Below are 13,112 nucleotides of genomic sequence, written 5' to 3' on the forward strand. Positions count from 1 at the left end.
GCCCGGAGTGCCCCCGAGCTTGCTTCTCAGGAGCCACTGCGTCTGAGTGTCCACGGCAGAAACCACCGAAGGCTGAACTGGTCTGAACCGGATCCACTCTTTTTGTTCTGTCAGGAGGACCTGTAAGCCGCAGGGTTCTTTTCCCTCTCATTTCCTCATTGTTCTGATGCTGCCTTTCATCTCCATCCCTTTGCGTCTGAGTCTTGGGTAGGGTTTGCGGAGTACGGCGAGATGCAAGTGTCTCCACGGCAACTGTGCCGAATGCCCCCACCCCTGCTGGCTGGGAGGCGGGTGCCCACTCTCACCGGCCTGTGTTCTTGCCCCACTGTTGAGAACGCACTTGCTTACGTAGTAAATGGCCAGTGGTATTTCACCGTGGTTTTCGTGTGCGTTTCCCAGAGTGACTCGTAACGTACAAAAAGAGCTCCTTCAGGTTTCTTTCTATGAAGCGTCTCTTCCAATATTCTTACTTTTCACCCGAGTCATTTGCCTTTCTTGTTGGTTCGTAGCCGTGTGTCCTGCCGCTGGCGTCTGTATGCGTGTACATGGCAAATACCTATTCCTGGTGCGGTACTAGCATTCCTCATTCTTTTATTGCATTTTTTTTTCCAACTTCATTATGGAAATTTCAGACATACACCCGTGAAGACGAGTATAGCGAACCAGGGGCACGTGCTCCCAGACCCAGCCTCAGCCGTTGCGAGGGTTCGCCTCGCTGTTCCTCCCCCAGGCCCACCACACACCCACCTCCCCAGGCCTGTACCAGACGTCATTCCCTCTGTAGCTGTTGGATCTCATGTCCCTAAAAGGTATAGGCTTGCTCTGTGGCTTAGAAGAACGTTTACCGTCCTCTTGTCGCACCTAAGGAAAGACCGTTCCTTCACCTCGTCACAGTCTGGTCAGGGTTCCTGTTGCCTGGTGGCCTGTATGTGTTCTAACAGCCTGTTTGGATCTGGCTCCTATAATACTACTGAATGGATTGAGACTCTATCCTTAGGGACTGAATTGTTCCTACCTGGCTTAAGGAATCTTAAACCCATCCTATGTCACGAAGCTATCTTAGAAATTCTGCATTTTACATCTAGGCCTTCGTCCCGCTAACATTGTGCATTGCTCTCAGGCCCAAGTCTTCATACCCTTTCCATTTGGATAACCAATTGTCCCATGACGGTTGGTTGAAGTTTTTTCTTTTCCAACTGCGGTGCTATGTTGATAATAAGAGTGGCTTACAAAGGGGGCCACGACGGTCCTGAAAAATGCTTAACAGGGATAAACGCAGGTGAGTTTGTAAGGGCATGAGCTTAGGAGAACCAAGCCATTATTGATACATCCATAGTCACCGTGACAGGGTCCCAGGGAACTGATTTGCCATTGCTCTTATGTTAATTAGGTATGGCTATAACTGTGTGATCTATGGTTGGGACCCCACCTGCATGATGGGACACGAGTGGATCCGAAACATGAACGTTCACAGCCTGCCTCATGGCCATCATCAGCCTTTCTATAACGTTCTGGTGGAGGATGGTTCTTGTAGATATGCAGCCCAAGGTAAGTAGTTAGTTCTTTGTGTACCTGTAATGACATGCAGGCGCATGCTTTTTTTTTTTTTTTTTTTAAGATTTTATTTATTTATTTGACAGAGATCACAATTAGGCAGAGCAGCAGGCGGGGCGGGCGGGGGGGGGGGGAAGCAGGCTCCCTGCTGAGCAGAGAGCCCGAGGTGGGGCTTGATCCCAGGACCCTGAGATCATGACCTGAGCTGAAGGCAGGGGCTTAACCCACTGAGCCACCCAGGCAGCCCATTTAGGCACATCTTAAGCACACATTTGAGCACGCTGATACTGTGGGCATAGTTATCAATGTTGTTTAGAGATGACAATTGACAGTTGTCCCATGGCTAACCTCATCAGGGCCAATACCCTGCTAAACGTGGATAGGTGTGCCCTAGTGTGGCCATGCCATGGGTTAATTACTCACTGCCCCCAGATCCCCCAGATTGTCCCCTCCATCACCACCACACCCAGACCCTCTTCGAGTACTGTTGCCGACCTCTGTTCTGATTGGTCATTCCCTTTGCCAGTCAAATTCCTGAAAGTCTTGCTTGCCAGGCCTTGTGATTGGCTCCCTCCAGGCAGAGAGGGCCAGCCTGTGCCATGCGCGTATGGCCTGTTGGAGCTGGAGGGCAATGAGTGGACACTGTTGGGAGGAACTAACCCTAGCAGCCTCTGGCACCCTGAGACTGGCCTCCGGTTGTGCTCCACCCACACCCTCCCAAGGCCCCCCCAACCCCGCCTGTGTGGAGACTCCCTCCAGTGGCCATGATGGGAACTGCAGTCCACAGCTGTTGGAAAAGGCAATAATGAAGATACTGGGTGTGTAAAAATCTCAGAAGTATCAAAAGACTAGGAAGTTTCCTATTCGTGTTGATTCATCAGAAGCTGAGAGAGAATTGTATACAGAATCAAGAGAAAGTCTGTTCATTGAGGCTGCAAGTCACTTAACCTCCTTCAGTATAACGGAATTTGTAGGAGAGTGTGTGTGCCCGGGTCAGAGCAAGGGGCAGACAGGGAGGTTATCTGACTTTGAAGTCGTGCCATATTAAAAGAAAAAAAGAAAAAAAAAAATCACATAGGGGTTCCTGGGTGACTCAGTCAGTTAAGCGTCTCCCTTTGGGCTCGGGTTATGATCCCAGCATCCTGGGATTGAGCCCCACATGGGGCTCCCTGCTCAGCGGCGAGCCAGCGGGAACCCTCTCCCACTCCCCCTGCTTGTGTTGCCTCTCTCACTAACTCTCTCTCCCATAAATAAGTAAAATCTTTTAAAGAAATTTAAAAGTGATGGGGCACCTGGGTGGCTCAGTGGGTTGGGCCTCTGCCTTCGGCTCAGGTCATGGTCCCAGGGTCCTGGGATGGAGCCCCACATCGGGCTCTCTGCTCAGCAGGGAGCCTGCTTCCTCCTCTCTCTCTGCCTGCCTCTCTGCCTACTTGTGACCTCTATCTGTCAAATAAATAAAATAAGATTTAAAAAAAAAATCTAAAGAAATTTAAAAATGAAAAAATAACATAAAATGAAATAGGCTTTTCAGGTTTTAGGTGTTCTGAATTTGGTGTCTGTTAAAGATTCAGGAATTCATCTCAACAGATCTAAGTAAACATGCAATGTAAAATTTAGAGTTATGATATGGTAATGACTTTGCAAAAAAAAATAGTACACTTGATATCTGGTTGCAGTTTTACATTCTAAAACTGAAATGGAGCAAAGTGATTGTGGGTAATGTCAGCAAGTTGCCTTTTTTAGTTTTAAATTCTGAGACTTTCAGAACGTTTTTGACGTGAACAGCTGGAATTCCCCTGTGAGAGCGGTCCGTCTTCTCCCAGGGCTCCCATCGGCCTGCGGTTTCCCGGGAATCTGCTGCGTGCCAGGTCGGTGCGGCATCATGGGTCCAGGCAGCACCCTGGGCCTGGGCACTTGGACGTGCTCAGGGGTGCCTCAGGGGTCTCAAGTTCTTGTGGCAGCATCTCTGACTTCTCTGTCTTTCCCCCTCCTCTGTAGTCCCGGTAGTCTGCAGATGACACCAACTCCATCTCCTGAATGTCTGTCCCTCGTGTTTCCGTCCACTAGTGGCTATTCCCAGCGCTTCTTCGCACGGGGCTATAGATATTCCTGGCCGCACCATGCCAACTTTCTCAGTGGTATCCCCTAGACTCCCCTGCAGGGCCCAGAGGTGACCTGGACCCTCCCTCACAGCCTCATCTCTGTTCCCAGCCCATCAACCTTTGTGGTTCCTTGAGACCATCCTACTTGCAGGTTTTCACACAGGTGATTGTCCCTTGTGAACAGGCTCTTTTCTCCCCGCTGCCACTCCCCCACAGGCTCAGATCGGGTCATCTGTCCCTGCCCTGAGCTCCCTGACACCCTCCCCTTCTGAGTCCTCACACCTTTGGGAGAGTTGCAGTGTTTCCCATCGAACCATCTGGCTCTCAGCCCAGTAAGCTCCATGAGAGCACAACCAGAGCCCAGTCTGCCTGTCCCGTGATGAGTCCCCGTAGATGTTCACATCTCTGACAGAGTAGCCTGCAAACGGAAGTGCATGATAATGAGATGCGTGTAAGTAGCAGGTCACTACTCAGGTGCTAGCTTTTTTTATGTCTTTCTTAAAGTTAAGCATATTTTTCAAATATGCTTAAAATATGGCTAAAACATCAAATACCCCATACACCTTACATTAGATACAACAGCTAGCATTTAGCGTCTGTGTTTTATCTATAGATAGAGATTTTAGGTTTTTGCTGAACCATTGAAGACTCTTGCAGACATCAGGACTTAAATACTGAATCACGCATCTTCTAAGAATAAGATGCTTCTCTGCGTTACTGTAGTTACATCACTGCACGTAGCAAGTAACATTGACCTCCTGTCTCATCCTGGGTCAGTGGTCACATCCCGATTATCACAGTGTAACTTTGATAGCTGTTGGTTTGTTTTCACGCCATGATCCAGCCAGGATTCACACAAATGATTCCGCACTTGGTTTCTGTTGTCTCTCTAAAGGCGTAGTCCTCTCTTGATAAAACCAGTTAGCTCCTTATTCCTCACCTTGTTTTCTTCCTTTTTCATGTGACTTTCATTTTCTGAACTCTCCAGGCCGGTTGTCATAGAAATTGCCTCACATTCTGGATCTGTCTCACTGTTTCCTTATCTGTATTGTCTGTAAACCGGAGGCCAATCAGGTCTGAGGCTTGATTAGGTCAGGTTAATTTTTTTGGGCTAGAATGCTTCTTGTCAGATGCGTGTCTGTCACGTGCATCTTCTCCAGAGCCCCTGCTCTCTGATGTCCCACTGTCAGTAGGTGGAGTTTGGCCACTTGGCTAAGATCGTGTAAGGGAGTTTTCCCTTTGCAGCTAATACTGTCACGTCCTGTGAATATCCCATTCCCCAATGACCACAGTCCTTCATTTTGTTTTAGCATCTGTTGAATCTCCTTGCCTAAATTATTAGAGGAGAGCTGCAGCATGATGATTTTTACTGCTGTTGTTTTCCATGCTTCTGTAAACAAGAGCTTTCCTGCCTCCAGTCCCCCCATCCCCTTTCTCCCTCCCCACTTATCCCTCTACTTTGTCTCTGTGCCTCTCCTCCCATAAATTCCTAGATTTTTATTTAGTCAATGTGTTAAAATCATTTGGGACAATTTATGCTAAGATTAACCCATGTTTAGCCAAACGTAAACCTTGAGAGGCTAAATTTAAGTTTACAAAATACTGGGGCACCTCGCTGGCTCAGTTGCTAATGCGGCTCTTGACCTCGGGGTCCTGAGTTCGAGCCCCATGTCGGGTATAGAGATTACTTAAAAATAAAATATTTTTAAAAAAACCAACTTACTTCAATATGTTTTTGAACATTTCTGGGTTAATTTATTTGCATCAGATTATTTTGCTTTTAAATTTTTTCTTGCTTTAAATTTTCAGCCTGTGACTCAGGTAATCCTTTTAACTTGGGTAGAGCCCACTGATGAATGCCTCCCTAATTATAAGCCCTTCACAGAGAGTTGAGAGAGTGAATTATAAGCCACGTGCATGTGTGAGATCCTCAAATAGTTTTAGTCTACATAATTAAGAGAATTTTTCTCTCAATATGTTAGACTGTACTTAAATCCAAATGGGGTGGTAGATAGCATCTTGCATGTGTTTAACTTTTGTTCCCACTAGGGGGCATGCTTTAGTACTTTCTGGACACCAGGGGGGAGCAGCGCATCCTATCTCAGCTTCCCTCTGTACTTCTTAGCTACTGCAGAAAGTGAGCACCACAGGTGGTCAGAATCAAGTCAGCTGCCCGTATTGGAAGGCCCGTCATTCCCTGCAGTGTGAGAACCCAGTTCTTACGTGTGTCTTGTGTAAGAATGAGCACGCGCCTCAGAGGATGCTTGGTGCATGGTAGGCCTCGCCAAGCGTCAGCTCCCCTTTCTGTCCTTCGTCTGACGCTTCAGAACGAGTTTCCACCCACGAGCAGTCCGTGGCAGTCCACATGTGCTGGCGTGCAGGTGGAGTATACATTTCCAGCCACTGCCGAGCGGGGCATGGCTGTTTGTTTTAAACTGTGGCTATCTCAAGTGCCCATTCTGCCGTGTCCCAGCAGTGCCACCCCTGGGTCCGTCCACTGGAGACACAGTGACACAGGTCTCTGTATTCTTCTTATACTAGGACAAAGGTATCATTCGTGCAACTCCCCTGGTAAACTGGGATCTGTCCAAACTCTGGAATGCTAAGCTGCAGTCAGTCCCGTTGCTGATAAATGCTTACCGTGTGGTATAATACTGCACACACATGCGTACATGTATGCAGTTATGCTGTAAACAATCCTAATTGAAAACAATCCTAATTCTCTTTATACGTAGTTATGTTTAGCTCCTTCTCTTTGTGTTCACAGAAGAGGGTCTAGAAGGATACACTCACAGTGGGTGGTTTCTTCTCAGGAGGGGATGACTCTACGTGGTATTGCCATAGTTGTATAGAACTATATTTGTGTACCCGGGTGGCTGAAGTTTTTTATTTTATTTTTTCTTAAGTAGGCTCCGTACCCAGCGTGGGGCTCGAACTCATGACTCTGAGATTGAGTCGCATGCCCTACCAGCTGAGCCAACCAGCCTGCCCTGGGGTAGCTGAATATTTAAAATAAGATAAGCAGACGCATTTCCATAAAAATGTCAAGGAAATTGGGAAGGACTTAGGATTTCTCCAGGACTTTTAAGTAGGCCCTGTTTGATATTTTCTCACGAAAGTTTTACATTGCTTAGTTTTTTCATTCCCCTTCAGGTAACTTTTTTTTTAAACTTTATTTAGTGGATTTCCCCCTCTTAATACATAGTCGCTATCTTCATTATCTTTTCTTCTCAGAAATGTTTTTATCAAGGCGCCTGGGTGGCTCAGTCAGTTAAACATCCAACTCTTGATTTCATCTCAGGTCATGATTTCAGGGTCCTGGGATTGAACCCCGCATTGGGCTCTGCACTCAGCAAGGAGTCTGCTTGAGATTCTCTCTCCCTCTCTGTTTCCCTCTGCCACTCCCCTTGCCCCCGCTCATGCTCTCTTGCTCTCTCTAAAAAATCTTTTTAAGAAATTTATTTATTCACTTGAGACAGAGAGAGAGAGAGAGAAGGAGCAGCAGGGAGAGGCAGAGGGAGAGGGAGAGGCAGAGGTAGAGGGAGAAGCAGGCTCCCCACTGAGCCGGGAGCCTGTTGTAGGGCTTAATCCTAGGACCCTGAGATCATAACCTGAGCCGGAGGCAGATGCTTAATCATCTGAGCCACCCAGGCGCACCCCAGATAAATATTTTTTTAAAAAATGTTTTTATTGGGGCACCTGGGTGGCTCAATGGGTTAAGCCTTTAAATAAATAAAATCTTAAAAATAAATAAGTAATGTTTTTATTAATACCTCTTTCCTGTTTTGCTAGGAGCCTGGGCAGGTAAATAAATGCACAGAACCCAGCCCCTGTCCCTCTTACTGGCTAGGCAGGGGGCCACGAGCACTGCCTTGGGCTGCTGCTGACCCCTCACAAGGCTTCCCAGACAATCTGTCTGTGCTTCCCGTGCCTCTCCGGCCCACACACAGAATCCTGCGCAGCCACTACTGGCTCACATTATCCTTCCAGATCCATGATCAAAATCTGACCTTGACCTTTCTCTCCTCCCAGTACTCGAGCTGCTACTTAATACACACAAAAACGGGGAGGGAGAGACAATGTTAAAACATACGTTTGAATTCTTTTGAACGGTTGCTGTCAGCATGTTGGTCTAGACAGTTCTTTGTGGTGGGGACCGTTCTGTGCATTTCTTTCGCAGTGACTCTAGCCTCTTCCCACCTGATGTCAGTGGCAGCCCCCAGTGGTGACAGCCGGATCCGGCTTCAGCTATTTCTTTGTTCTCCTAGGGGCAGAACAGCCTCCTGTTGAGAACCACTGCTCTCCGTAGACTGGCAGCAGAGCTGTTGTTCTGAATTACTGACTTGAGTCTTTTTTAAATATTTCCATCCTGCCTGCTGATGACAGGTAGTGGTAGTTCCTCCAGAGACTTGAGCCCAGCCCCCCCATACTTCTGCGTTCCTCTGCAGGGGACCCCGAGGCCCTCAGCAGCTGCCCTGGCTACGGCACCGGCCGTGGTTCCACCCCGTGCGCCTGCAGTGCTGCCCTCAGGGAGGGGCGCCAGGGGCAGATGCAGGAAGGTTAGAAACCTGTAACCCTTACATGAGGAGCTCAAGTTCTCTACAGAGATCTCGTCGTCAGCAGTAGCAGTCAGGGTTTGCAGGCTACTCCGTCTCCCTTTTGAAGAACCTTGGGCTTCTGTGTCCACAGAGCACCGTCAGTCAGAGCCTGCCCTGCCAGGACCACGGTGGGCCCTTGAGTCAGTCCCCTGTCCTGCGTCCCTGCCCCTGCTCTGGTGCGTCTCCTACTCTGAAGCCCTCCGCTCTGGTCCTGGGCTGTTGGGATTCGAGTCCCGGCTGCCTCCTGCGCCAGGGCTTTTGGTGCGCGTCACAGTTCACTCAGTCGGCAGGGACCCCGTGGGGAAGGCCGCGTGTGTGCGCGCACTGGGCGCTGGAGCCCGGTCGGCTGCCACAGTGGCCGATGTGGCAGGAGCCCCCCTCCCCGGGCAAACCCCGCGGGCAATCTGTAGTTGTGCTGAGGACGGGGCGGCCCCGACATGTGGCCTCCAGGCTCGCCGTCCAGCAGTGTGGTGCCTTACTGCCCCTTCCCTCTCAGCGTGTGGGAAACTGGTCACTTGTTCTTTTGGCGGCCTCGTCTTCCGAGGAGCGCGTGTGCTGTCGTGAGCCCCGGGAACTGCAGTGGGCAGTCCGACTGCTCTCACGTGCTCTCCTAAGTGAGGGTAAGGCGGTCGTGCGGCGCTCTTCTTTGTACCAGGTTCGTGTGCGTCTCCCTCAGGAGCTCCTGGAATACCTAAGCAGGTTCCACGACCCGCAGTCTGTTACCACAAAATGTCTGTAAATCCCTCCCCGTCCTGTGGGGAAAAAAAAGTTAGATTGAATCATGCAACTCCTTCCCGCTCTCCCAACACCAGGGCAAGTCCGTGCTCCCAAAAGATGTTCCTGTGGTGGCTGGGGACGCCGGGGACGCATGGCCTCTGCGTGGACGGCGCTATGCCCTGGACTGGCGTGTCCGCATGTTTGACCCAGCCGTCGAGGGCTGCGCTGCGTGTGTTAGGCACACTCGCATCCGAGTGAAGGGCTGTGCGGGGTGTGGCTGTGGGTTGGCCAGAACCGGCACCGTCCTGGTCCCCGGTCAGAGCGGGAGGATCTGCCTGGCCCAGCTCCTCGTGGTGCCAGGTCATGGGGGACGTGGCTGAGCGACTCCTGGGTCGGGGGCTCAAGACACCATCCTTTCATTGGGCCTTTGGGGAGCTGTTTTTCTTTTCTTTTTTTAAAAGATTTAATTTATTTATTTATTTGACAGAGAGAGATCACAAGCAGGCAGAGAGGCAGGAAGAGAGAGACGGGGAAGCAGGCTCCCTGCTGAGCAGAGAGCCCGATGCGGGGCTCGATCCCGGGACCCTGGGATCATGACCTGAGCCGAAGGCAGAGGCTTTAACCCACTGAGCCACCCAGGCGCCCCGAGGGGGAGCTGTTTTTCAAAGTTTTGCAGGGGAGAAGTGGTGTGAAAGGATTTCACCCTTCTGAATACGTTGCCTGTATTGTCATCTGTTTGTTGTAATCATTCCATTTTAGAGGAGTCTTGCTATTTCTCTGGTGGCAGAATGGCTAGTAGGGAGAGGAGGTAGCCTGGTTTCCTAGGAGACTGGACAAGTAGTGATAAGCGACATCCGTGCACAGGTTGGAGGTGCGAGCCGCTCGCCAGCTCCTCCCACGGGCTCTCAACACGGCCAGGATTGAAGGGAGCCAGGGGCAGGAGTGCCGTCTGTGTGGGAGCACTCCGTCAGCAGACAAGAACGGTGGCAGGTGCGAGACTTGGAGCCACACAGTGTGGAGGCTTCCCAGGTCGAAACTCTGGTAGACGAAGGGCAGGCTCGGATGCCCTGGTCCCGTATGCTTGGCTGTCAGTGCGATCAAGTCAGAGGAACGTGACGAATCCGTAGTTCACTGGCCCTCCAGAAGCAGCTGGAGATTTGCTGGGGCCAACCTCTTGCTCGAGAATAGGAGAACGTTCTGTTCAGTGTGGAGCTGCGGGGGCCCATCCCACCGTCCCCAGCCCCCCGCTGCCATTGTCCTCTTACCTCTTCCAGATTCCGTAAACATGTCTCTCCTTTTCCTCCATGTCAAAATGCCACACGAAAGGGGTGAGAGATAGGAAGACGCTGCAGCCATGTCCATTTTAACGGCAATTGTCCATGTGCCTCTTTACCAACAGAAAACTTGGAGTATAACGTGGAGCCTCAAGAAATCTCACACCCCGATGTCGGACGCTATTTCTCAGAGTTTACCGGCACACACTACATCCCGAACGCAGAGCTAGAAATCCGGTATCCAGAGGATCTGGAGTCTGTGTATGAGACGGTGCAGAATATTTACAGTGCAAAGAAGGAGGACACAGAGTAACGTCTGGTAGAGGACACTGCACCTTTGCCGCTGCTGCTGTCCTCCAGGAGAACAGGATTCCGGAAGAAGATGTCTCCACGGATCCCTCTGGATTCACACCACCAGGAAAGCCACTTAACCAGTAGTGCTGGTTGCCTCCTACCAAGTCTAAATAACGTGTGCTCTCCTCCAGCTGCAAAGACAATGTCGCTCTCCGCCTACACTAGTGAATTCATTTGACGGCACTGTGTTCAGTGGCATGGCTTGTGTGCTTGTCCTGTGGTGACAGTTCGTGACATTCTGTCTTCATGAGGTCTCACAGTCGACGCTCTTAGAGTCATTCTTCCTGCTCACTTCCCATACGTCTCTGTCTCCCACCTGTCTCAGAACATTTCATTTGCCAGGCAGGAAGGGGGTGGTCCTGTGTTGGCAATACTTTCTCTCTGATTTCTCTGCGGAACACCGGGGCTGCTTGTCTTTTCACCGTGAATTTAGTTGCTTGTTCAGAGGGGAAGCGGTGAGTGATTGTGGCAACATCTGAGAGATGGGGACATTAACAGACTAATGTAATCAGAGTCATCCGCATTTATTTTTTCTAATATTTGAAACAGATTTCAGGCATTTTATCTTCTCCCTGATTTGACTTGGGAGAATGGCATAGCTTTTCCTTCCGTGTTCCTCTCACACTTATGCTCATCTCTCTGTGAATTCTTAGTTTTCTGTTCCATTACATAAAATTTTCTAAAGAAAGTGCATAATAATGGCCTTTATGGATGGGTTTTCCCACATTCATCTACTGTTCCTCCCTTTAAAATAACTACTTTTTGTTTCCTTTTAATTTTAAAAATTGTTCCAGTATCATGACTAGATCTTAAGTCAGTGATGGGTTCTCTTTATTGTAGGAAGTATTAATCTGGTGTTAAAATGTTTGCTTTTAGAAATCACACACGGTGGTCTCCCAAAAACCTAAAAAGGAGGTTTCACTTTTGTAATTGGAAAAAAAGAAATAATGAACCTTATACGTTTTTTAAAAAGGAAAGAGGAGGTTCCATGCCCCCTGTCATCCATAAGAATCACTCTAAGACCCTTTTGAGTGTGGCGGGATGGAAACAAGCGAAACGTCTTAAAAGAGTGTCCGATCCGTGGGGAAGGAGGCAGGGTGTCCTTCTGCTTTCTCGAAGCACTGCTGTTCCGAAGATACCACTGGCTCTTGCTCCGTGCCCTCCGTCCCTGTGCGTGACGGCACCGGGTCCCTGCTCAGCTCCAAACGCTGCCACTCTCCCCCTGCCTGTTCTCAAGTGAGCTAGCTAATTCGTAGTTAACCAGTAGAAGCTAACTTCTGGAGTTAGGACCTAGTTACTTTCCTCTCTGAGTTGAGAAGAACCCAGTTGCTCTGGTGAGTGAGGCTCCGGGGGCTGGGATCCTGCCCCGCCTCGCCGCCCGTCCGAGCATTTGCATGCTGTTTTTCCACGCCGTGTTTGATGACTGCCTCTCATATTGCCCTTGGAAGCCCTGGGATGACCGAGGTTTGGGGAAGCCACCTGAGACCACGTAGTGGTACCTGGCGGCTGGTAAGCAGTTACTAGAGGTGAGGGTCTGGCGGGCCGGCTCCTGCCAGCCCGAGTTCGCGCTCGCCAGTGTCGGCGTCCCTCGGCAGTCAGATCTAGGGCCCAATGGGTTCGCTCTGCCCGGGCAACGTGACCACTCACAGTGCCCTGCCTGCTGAGGCCGGGGGTCTAACACTACTCTCGTTTAAAGGTGAGAAACTAGTTAATCCGGAGGTAATACTAACCAGATGCGTTACTAAGAAACTATGGAGCATGCTGAGTTGTAACCGTTGGGTTTTCTGGTTTGATTTCCTTTTTTTCTTAGAGTAACATCGAAGCCAAGAAGGATGGTTTTAATTTTACTGACCCAATGTAAATATGTATGTAGACCGTTTTTAAATGTGTTTCTTCATGAATGCTTCATTCGGCTCCAGGAAGCCTGTGTCACCTGTGTAAGTTGGTATTTGGGCACTTTATATTTTTCTAAAAACGTGTTTTGGATCTCCTGTACTCTAATAAATCATAAGTTTCTTTTTAAAATTTTTTCCAAAAGTTTTCTCCATTTTAGAAAGCCCTGTTACAACAAAGTAGGACTTTCACGATGTTAAAATATTAAATATTTGGATATAGTCACTTCTTTTCTCTTCAAATGAATGCCAAGATTTTTTTGTACAATGATTAATAAAATGGAACTTACCCAGAGAAACCCACAAGCGGCCTCTGCCCAATTTCGTTTCGGGACAGAAAGTCCGGCCTTGACAACAGCAGAGTGTCCCTGGCTTCTCTTCTGCTCCAAACATCCAAACGTTTGCTCTACCCAATTTTTCCTAACGTTGGTGAGTGCACAGGGCACCTTTATTCCGCTGGCTCCTCCCCGACGCCAGTTCCCGTCAGCCGGCTAGGAGAGGCGAGAGCACGTGGTTGTCGCGCGAACAGCGCAGCTTGTCCGTTGTTAGTCTGTGTTGTGCAATGGGAAGGGCAGGTGCTTCGGGACGTGCGGGGTCTCGGTGCGTTGTTAGCATTGGTAG

The 13,112-nt window shown here is 49.5% G+C and overlaps 1 protein-coding gene across 4 annotated transcripts in view; it reads left to right on the plus strand.

Annotated features, from left to right (window-relative positions):
• Nucleotides 1–12,792, plus strand: part of FBXO21 (F-box protein 21) — a 45,286-nt gene extending 32,494 nt beyond the window's left edge. For 3 of the 4 annotated variants that reach the window (XM_032876190.1, XM_032876191.1, XM_032876193.1), the window contains 2 exons: nt 1,391–1,548; nt 10,371–12,792. In XM_032876190.1, the coding sequence (XP_032732081.1) occupies nt 1,391–1,548; nt 10,371–10,558 (346 nt within the window). In that variant the 3' untranslated portion in view covers nt 10,559–12,792. The remainder of the gene's footprint in view (nt 1–1,390; nt 1,549–10,370) is intronic. The other variant, XM_032876192.1, reaches the window with a different exon arrangement.
• The last annotated feature ends 320 nt before the right edge of the window (nt 12,793–13,112 follow it).

The sequence above is a fragment of the Lontra canadensis genome, unplaced genomic scaffold, assembly GCF_010015895.1.
Source record: "Lontra canadensis isolate GAN:19392208 unplaced genomic scaffold, GSC_riverotter_1.0 scaffold58, whole genome shotgun sequence".
NCBI classification, from domain to species: Eukaryota; Metazoa; Chordata; class Mammalia; order Carnivora; family Mustelidae; genus Lontra; species Lontra canadensis.